Here is a 9,086-nt window from a genome sequence, read left to right on the forward strand (position 1 = left end):
CCTTGGGTTTCCGAGGCAGTATCACTACGGAAGTAGGATTGCCCAACCTTCCTTCCGAGGAGTGGCTAGTGGGTTTGAACCTGGTTAGCAGTCAAGTGCTTTAGCCACTACGCTACCAGAGCTCCCCATTGAAGATATAGGAGATGGTAAATCTAGAGTTTTTCTTCTAGTCAATACATGCACAAATTTAACTTGATAATTTCTTGAGTTTCTATTAATCGTGTCATCAAATCACAGAGCTAGCAAAGGATAGAATATGATCTTAGGTTTTCAGGGACTAATTATTTCAGTAGTAAAAGGCAAAGGAAAATAGCCAGATTTTTTACAATGTGAAATCTGTTGAGCTATTACAGCGATTGAGCCAGCCATTGTTTTTTAAATGAAAGCTATTAAGCAAGAGGAGATCTCTATCAAGTGCTTCTGAACAATAGGAGATGAGAAAGAATTGATAATGTAAAAGTTCTCAGGATTTCCCTGGTCTTCTGCTTTTTCCAGTGGTCCCAAAGAGACCTACAAGTATAGTTTACAGGAAACATGATTTATAATTATGTGTAAGTAGATTTTACTACTCCGCCTTTCTTCTGTTTGGCTAATTTCACTCAGCTTGCTATTTAATCTTTTATTGCAGGCCACAAAAGAAGTAATAGAACGAGAAGCTCCAGGGATGGCCCTGGCAATGCTGATGGGATCACTTAATGTCACACCTCTGGGCATGCTCTCTAGGTAAGAAAATCACCCACATTTTGCAGAGAAAATTAATCCCATGCTACTAGTAACTGCAGTAGACAGGCAAACCTGAGAAACGCATCACAATATTTGTGTTTACCCCTTTTTCATCAGATGTAAGACTCTTAGTATTTTGTCTGGCAAAATTGTGGCCACAGCTTCCTTCAATTACTTTTTTCTTTCCTTCCAGTGTGTCCTAACTTTCAGAGAATATTATATTACTAATAAAAGTTGTCAGTCCTAACCCAGGGTTTAAGGCATGTAAAGTTATTCTTTTTTTAGGATTGCTTATAATCATCAACTGATATTCATTAATTTTCACTAAATACTAATTTAATATTAAACAGCAGAGTTTATTAAAATAATTTATGCTTACAACCAGCTTGACAGCACCTAAAAAACAACAATGCTTACAAGTTAGGAGTTTTTATTCCAGTTTATAAATAGATAGATTGATGTGTGGTCATGAAAAAAAACGGAATTCACATGTATAATCTTTAAACTATTGACAGTTTACTATATTTAAGTTACTATATTAAAAACTTTATCTTTGTTGACACATCTATCCTGACCCTGATACTTTATTTATTTATTTTAGCAGCTCTTGGATGACAAGTCCTTAAATGAGGACTACATAAATCATTTGAGTTACAGATAAAAGTGTCAATTTAATCTGAATCTGTTAATTTAATGACTGATAGGCAGTTGACTCAGAAACAACCTAAGAATATACAATTTATAACTTCATAATTGCAGTGTTTTACAATCGTTATTTATAACTATTTATTTATCCTGTTTTCAATATGAAAATATAAATAAATCCATTTAATTGTATGGAATATGAGTCATAATTTCTGTTACTTAGACTAATTTGTATCCCTTTAATGGCAGCTACTTGAACCACAGCTATAGGACAATGTGAATGGGTCATTAGTGACTATATTGTCTTTGCTGTCATATGCACTTTATTATAACACTTAATTGTAGTAAAATCAAAAATAGAATTAAAGTAGCATGGTGTTGCTGTTGTTGTTATGTGCCCTCAGGTTGCTTCCAACTCATAGTGACCCCATGTACAACAGAAGGAAATACTGCCCAGTCCTGCATCATCCTCAAAGTCATTACCATGTTTGAGCCCATTGTTGCATCCATTGTGTCAATTTGAAAGTCTTCCTCTTTTTTGCTAACCCCGTACTTTACTAAGCATGATGTTCTTCTCTAGAAACTGGTCTCTCTTGATAACATGTCCAAAGTAATGAAACAAAATCCTGCAATCCTCGCTTCTAAGGAGCATTCTGTCCATACTTCTTCCAAGACAGATTAGTTTGCTTTTTGGCGGTCCATGATATATTCAGTATATTTGCACACACCATAATTCAAATGCATCAATTCTTCCTTATTTGTCATCCAGCTTTCATGTGCATATGAGGCGATTTAAAATACTGTGGCTTAGATCAGGTATATTTTAGTCCTCAAAGTGGCATCTCTGCTTTTGAACACTTTAAAGAGGCCTTCGGCAGCAGATTTTCCCAGTTCAGTATATCGTCTGATGTCTTGACTGTACTGCTTTCATGGGCATTGAAACTGCATATTGGTCCACCTATGAAGAGTTTTGTTCTTTATGTTAAGCTGTAATCTATACTGAAGGCTGTAGTCTTTGATCTTCATCAGTTTCAAGTCTTCTTCACTTTTTTGCAAACAAAGTTGTGTCATCTACATATCACAAGTTGTTAATAAGTTTTTTTCCAATCCAGATATTGCATCTTCCTCATATAGTGCAGCTTCTTGGAGTATGTGTTCAGCAGATAGAAGGAGTATGGAGAAAGGATACAACCCTGCTGTGCATCTTTCTCGATTTTAGACCATGCGATATCCCCTTGTCCTGTTCAAATGACTGCCTCTTAGTCTACATGTAGGTTCCTCATGAGCACAATTCACTGTTCTCAAATTCTCATACTTCTCAGTGTTGTCCATAATTTGTTATGATCCACATAGTCAATGCCTTTACATAGTCAGTAAAACACAGGTTAACATCTTTCTGTTAGTCTCTCTCTGCTTTTTAGCCAAAATCCATCTGACATCAGCCATGATATCTGTCATCCCATGGCCTCTTCTGAATCTGGCTTGACTGTCTGGCAGTTCCCTGGCATTGTACTGCTGCACTGTTTTTTAATTATTTTTAGCAAAATTTTACTTGCATGTGATATTAAAATTGTTCAATAATTTCCACATTCTGTTGAATCACCTTTCTTTGGAATGGACACAAATATGGATCTCTTCTGTCAGTTGGTCACATAGCTGTCTTCCAAATTTCTTGGCATAGACAAGTGAGCATTTTCAGTGTTGCATCCATTTGTTGAAACCTCTCAACTGAAATTATGACAGTTCCTAAACCCTTGTTTTTCACCAGTGGATTCAGTGCAGCTTGGACTTCTTTCTTCATTACCATCAGTTCTTGATTATATGTTACCTCCTTCAATGGTTGAACATCAACCAATTCTTTTTGAATGAACTGTGTATTCCTTCCATCTTCTTCTCATGCTTCCTGCACTGTTCAATATTTTGGGCTTCCTACATCATTCAATGAGTAGCATTATAGAGATTTTAAATTTGAAAGTCCATGCCAGCCTTTAAAGAAGCTAAATTGATCCTTTTATGCTGTTTCTTTTGAACCTTTTCATGTTACCTGTACATATGAGGGCAAGGGTCACATTTGATCCCATTTTTTCTATGGAATTAAGTAGTGGTTTTTGAATGTAGAACTCTTTCTAGTATTCAAAGAACATAGTTGTTTTGGTTACCTAGTGTCACTGTGACAAGAATTTACCACAAATGGGATGGCTTGAAGAAAAAGGAGTTTATTCTCTTACAGTTTGGAGGATTTAAGTCCAAGTTTCAATTGCCAGGCTCTAGGGGCTGGAGGGAAGCCCCTGGACCTTGGACTTCAGCTCTACCTCCTGCTCCCAGCCCACTGAAGCTAGAGGCTTTTCTTCACTCAGCTACTGGCTGCTGAGGCTGACAAGCCCAAGGTTAAGAAGTGAAAAGGCACAGTCCCAGTGTTACCAAATCACACGGCAGGCCATTAATTCAAGTCCATTGAAAGTTCCAAGGTTGGTAGAGTGTGGCAGGCTGCTGAACAATGACACAGCTACATGCAGAGTTCAAGCATGTCATGAGCTGGAGACCATTCCCCGAGGCTTCTTATATACAGGAAGCAGAGCACATCCCTAAGGCAGCTATCCAACTGCTCACAGTAGATTCCACCATGGAATTGATTACCAGTCTCATCATGGGAAATACTACATCCAGCTGCCCAGCCATTCAACCAGGCCCAGCCAGGTTGACACACAAACTTAACCACCACAATAGTCAAGCAAGAATTAAACTTTAACACTTACTAATTCTTTTACAATAAAACTTTAATTCAACAAATATTACGTTTGTCAGGCCTCATTGAGAATACTAAGAAAAGAGAAAAATAAGATATGATCCCCATGTTAAAAACCCCACAGTATACCTGGAAAAAATGTATTTTGCAGCTGTTTAATGTGACTCTCTAAACGGAATATAGCTTTCTTGATCCAGTTTAGAAATAATTACTTTTTGTCTTTTTGGAAGGTTTTTTGCATTAATTCTTCTACCTTCTGTATCCCCATAATTACTAGTCATTGGACTGCTGAGTGAGTGAAAAGTTAATAAGCAGGAGTTGGTTCTAAGTACTTTGGAATAAGTCCATTATCTTTATGATGAAGAGTTTGAAAATTGAAACTTATGTACAGCATGGTAGTAGCTTCTTTGCTTTTCTTTCTGTTTATTACAGATTTGACTGGGAGTTTATTTACAAATTTAGAACAGAGATAGTCTGTGTTACTTACAGAAAATGGAACTATGGAATATTTCCCTATATGTTCATTTTATGTGCTTCTCAAACTTTCTGTATTACTATTATTATTATTATTAGGAGCTCTGGTAGCATAGTGGCTAAGGCACTTGCCTGCTAACCAGAAGGCTGGAGGTTCAAACCCGTCAGCCACTCCTCAGAAGGAAGATGGGGCAATCTACTTCCGTAGTGATACTGCCTCGGAAACCCAAGGAGGGGTTGCTATGAGTCGGGTCCGACTCCACGGCACATAACAACAATAACAACAACATTATTATTATTAAAACTGACATGATTAGATTAGCTCTTCCTTTCTATAGCTTTCTAAGGAACTCTGATGGTGTGGTGCCTAGGCATTTGACTGCTAACCAGATGGTTGGTGGTTCAAACCCACCAGCCTCCCTGTGGAAGGAAGATGGGACAATCTACTTTACTGCCTTGGAAATCCAATGGGGGTCACTATGAGTTGGGATTCACTTGATGACAGTACATATACGCTTATATGGAGCTCTGGTGGCACTGTGGTTAAAGAATTGAGCTGCTAACCAAATAGGTCCGTGGTTCATACCCACCAGCACTCTGGGAGAAAGATGAGGCAGTATGCTTCCACAGAAATTTACAGCTTTGAAAACTCTTTGAAGCAGTTCTACTCTGCCCTATAGAGTCACTATGAGTCAGAATCAACTTGATGGTAGTGAGTTTTGAATGTTTTGGTACATGTTTGTATTGCAGCATATATCTTCCTGTAGTGCAATTAGTTATTTACTCTTCTGTAACCTACTTTGTAGAAAGTCCTCAAGAACAAGAGCTTTATCTTACTCACTTTTACGTTCTCTCAAAACAGCTGATGGCACATAATAAATACTCAAGAAGTGTTTATTGTTGGAATTAATGTTGGTAAACGAATGTTTCATCCTAATTTGCATATTATTTGTTTCTAGGTAAGAAATGCATCAAGCTTAGCCTTGCATCCTATTTTTATCTCTATAAAGCAGCATTAAATAAAAATAATTATTAAATGTAACATTTCAAATGGTTCTTATCTACTTGATTAACTTAATATCCTCCAGTTGTTTTGTGCAAGTAAATTAAAAGGTTGTTGTAGTTGTTAGTTGCTGTTAGGTCAGCTCCAACTCAAAGCAACTTCATTTAGACCAGAAGGAAACTTTGCCCAGTGATATGCCATCTTCACAATCACTGGCGTGTTTGAGTCTGTTGTTGTGGTTATTGTGTCAATCCATCTCGTTGAGAGGTTCCCAAGTTGAGAGGTAATATAAACAAAGTTTAAGAGCTCGCTTTCTTAAACTAGACTGCTTGGGCCTTTTTTGGCTCAACTAATTACTGCCTACTTAATCTCCTTTTTGTTTTAGTTTTCTCACTTGACTGCTAACCAGAAGGCTGGCGGTTCAAACCCACCAGCCACTCCTTGGAAGGAAGATGGGGTAATCTACTTCCGTAGTGATACTGCCTTGGAAACCCAAGGAGGGGTTGCTATGAGTCAGGTCCAACTCGACAGCACATAACAACAAACAACAACAACATCTGTGTAATGAGGATATTCATAGTACCTCCTTGAATTGAATGAATTAATCCAACAAGTGTTATAAAACAATACCTGCTTCATAGTGTTATTTAAGTGTTGGTCACTATTATGTGTTGTTATTAAGAGCTCTAGTTTTTAAGATCAATTCTGCTGGTAAGGAAAAAAAAACCTATTATTTCTTCTTCGTATGGGAATGTCTTTATCTCATCTTTATTCCTGAAATATATTTTTACTAGATACAGAATTCTGAGTTTAACAGCACTTTTCTTTTAGAATAAGATGATTTTTTTTTTCCATTAACATTTTTAGTAAGTTATTCCACTGTCTTCTGGGTCTACTGTCATTTGAATTGCTATTCTTTTATGTGTAATACATTGTTTTTTTCTGGCTACACAGAAGTTCCCCCCTGCGCACCCCTTTATCTTTGGTTTCAGCATTTTGATTATGATTTATCAAGGTATTGCTTTCTGTGAGTGTACCCTTTTGAGGTTCACTGAATTTCTTGACTCTAAATTTATGTCTTTTACCAAATTTTGGAATTTTCCAGTCATTATATTTTCAGATACTTTTTTCCACACCAATCTGTCTCCTCTAATTCTGAGACTCTGTGACATGAGTGTTAGAACTTTTGATAGTATCTTACAGGTCTCTTAGGCAGTGTTCATTTTTTTCATTTTTTTTTTCTTTCTTTCCATCAGATTTTTCTATGATATACTCCAAGTTTACTGACTTTTGTCCTCTTTGATCTCTATCCAGTGAACTTTTTTAAATTTCAGATATACTACTGTAAGCTCTAAAATTTCCATTTGATTTTTTTTTTTTAGTTTCTGTTTTTCTGCTGAGTACTTCTGTATTTCCATTGATTTCAAAATTGTTGACCTTTATGTCATGGAAGACAGTTATAATAACTGCTTAAAATTATTTTCTGATAGTTCTGTTATCTGTTTCCTTGCAGTTTACATCTGCTCATTGTCTTTTTCCTTGAGGTTTGGTCAGATTTTCCTAGTTCATATGTTGAGTAATTTTGGACTGTCTCCTAATAGTCTGAGTATTTTAAGACTCTGAGGCCTGTTAAAATCCTCTGTAGCATGTTCATTTCTTTGTTTGTTTTAGCAGTCGATCTATCTGGTTAGAGTCAGACTACGAGTCTTGTCTTTACTTCTGTGCACGGTAGTTCAGTCTTTGCCGTACTGTTTGCAACTGTCCAGCACATGCACCATTCAGGAGTTAGTCTGAGACTTGAGCAGTGGTATATATTGTGTCTAAGTTTTTAAAGTCTTTCTTATGCTTCTTTGAGTCTATTACACACATGGACAGCTCGGGATTGAACCTGGAACTTGTGCCAATTTATTCTCAGAATTAAGGGATTCACCTTCTCTCCAAGAATTTCCTCATACTCTGGCTTCCAAGGGCCCCTTTCCCCAGTTTCTGTGGCCAGAAGAATATTAGCTCTCCTTCTCATGCCCCCTCATACTGTTATACATTTCTGCACAGCTGGAGCCACCTTGAAGTCAAAGTGGGAGGAAAAAAAAAGATCCAGAATAATAACAGAGATTCCTCCTGCCTCACCTCTTTAATCAATAGGGATCTCTTTCCCTGGTTCCACTAATCAGAGAGATGAATCTTTAACCTTCATCATCACAGCTCCACAACTGGGACTAGTTCCCTAAAGGCTATTATCCAAATTTTGACTTCAGTCGCCTGCTGTTGTTTACTTTTCAGAGTCCTCAAGTAGGCATTTTTTTTCTCCTGTACAAATAAGTGGATTGAGAGGGTGTAGTTAGCATCCTCTATTTTGGTAGGCACCGAAAGAGCAAGAGCTCTAGTTTTAAAATTAAACCAATGAGTCTGTCTAACATTTACTGACATTTATTAGCTATGTGATCATAAGCAAGTTGGACCAATAAGCAACATTATTGTAAATGGAGAAAAGACTGACATTGTCAAAGATTTCATTTTTACTTGGATCTACAGTCAGCAGCCATTGAAGCAGCAGTCAAGACATCAAATGTATTGCACTGGGCAAATCTGCTACAAAAGACCTCTTTAAAATGTTAAGAAGCAAAGATATCACTTTGAAGACTAAGGTGTGTCTTAGTCCATAGTATTTTCAATCTCCTTATATGCATGTGAGAGCTGGATAAGGAATGAGGGAGTCCTAAGAAGAGTCGATGCCTTTGAGTTGTGGTGTTGATGAAGAATACTGAAAGTACCATGGTCTTCCAGAAGAATGAACAAATCTGTCTTGGAAGAAGTACAGCTGGAATACTTCTTAGAAGTACAAGTGGCCAGACTTCATCTCTTGCACTTTGGTCATGTTGTCAAAAGGGACAGGTCTCTGGAGAACATTATAATGCTTGGTAAGTAGAGGGTCAGTGAAAAAGGGGAAGACCCTCAACAATATGGACTGACATGGTGGCTGTGATAGTGGGCTCAAGCATAGAAAGGATTGTGAGGACGTGGGACTGGCAGTATTTCATTCTGTTGTACATAGGTCACTGTGGAGACAGTATTTCATTCTGGTGTACATAGGTCACTATGGATTGAGGCCGACTTTACAGCACCTAACAATAACAATATAGGCAAGTTGTTTAACAAGGTTTAGCACTTACTGTTACAGTAGCCAATTGAACTGCCCTCACAAATAGCATATCACCTCCTTGAATCCAAAGTGTATTTCCACTTTTTAAAGAGAGCAATTTTCTTGGTTTTTCTCTAAACATACCTTTTTTTCTTTCTTCTTCCTTTTCCTTTCAACTTCATAAACAGTAATAGAACAACAACTGCAGTTCTGTATTCAAGAATGATTTATATGGGTTTTAGTCTTGATTTAACTTGATTTATGATCTCTACCCACCAGCCACTCCTCGGAAGGAAGGTTGGGCAATCCTACTTCCGTAGTGATACTGCCTCGGAAACCCAAGGAGGGGTCGCTAT

At 37.4% G+C, this 9,086-nt stretch overlaps 1 protein-coding gene across 1 annotated transcript in view; it reads left to right on the forward strand.

Annotated features, from left to right (window-relative positions):
- The window catches only part of GPHN (gephyrin), a 795,631-nt gene that overhangs the window by 437,200 nt on the left and 349,345 nt on the right, over positions 1 to 9,086 (forward strand). The window contains exon 6 of the mRNA XM_042781141.1: positions 629 to 723. Within this exon, the coding sequence (XP_042637075.1) occupies positions 629 to 723 (95 nt within the window). The remainder of the gene's footprint in view (positions 1 to 628; positions 724 to 9,086) is intronic.

Source organism: Orycteropus afer, unplaced genomic scaffold (genome assembly GCF_000298275.1).
Source record: "Orycteropus afer afer isolate SDZICR_OR568_19922 unplaced genomic scaffold, OryAfe1.0 scaffold00088, whole genome shotgun sequence".
Classification (NCBI taxonomy): Eukaryota; Metazoa; Chordata; class Mammalia; order Tubulidentata; family Orycteropodidae; genus Orycteropus; species Orycteropus afer.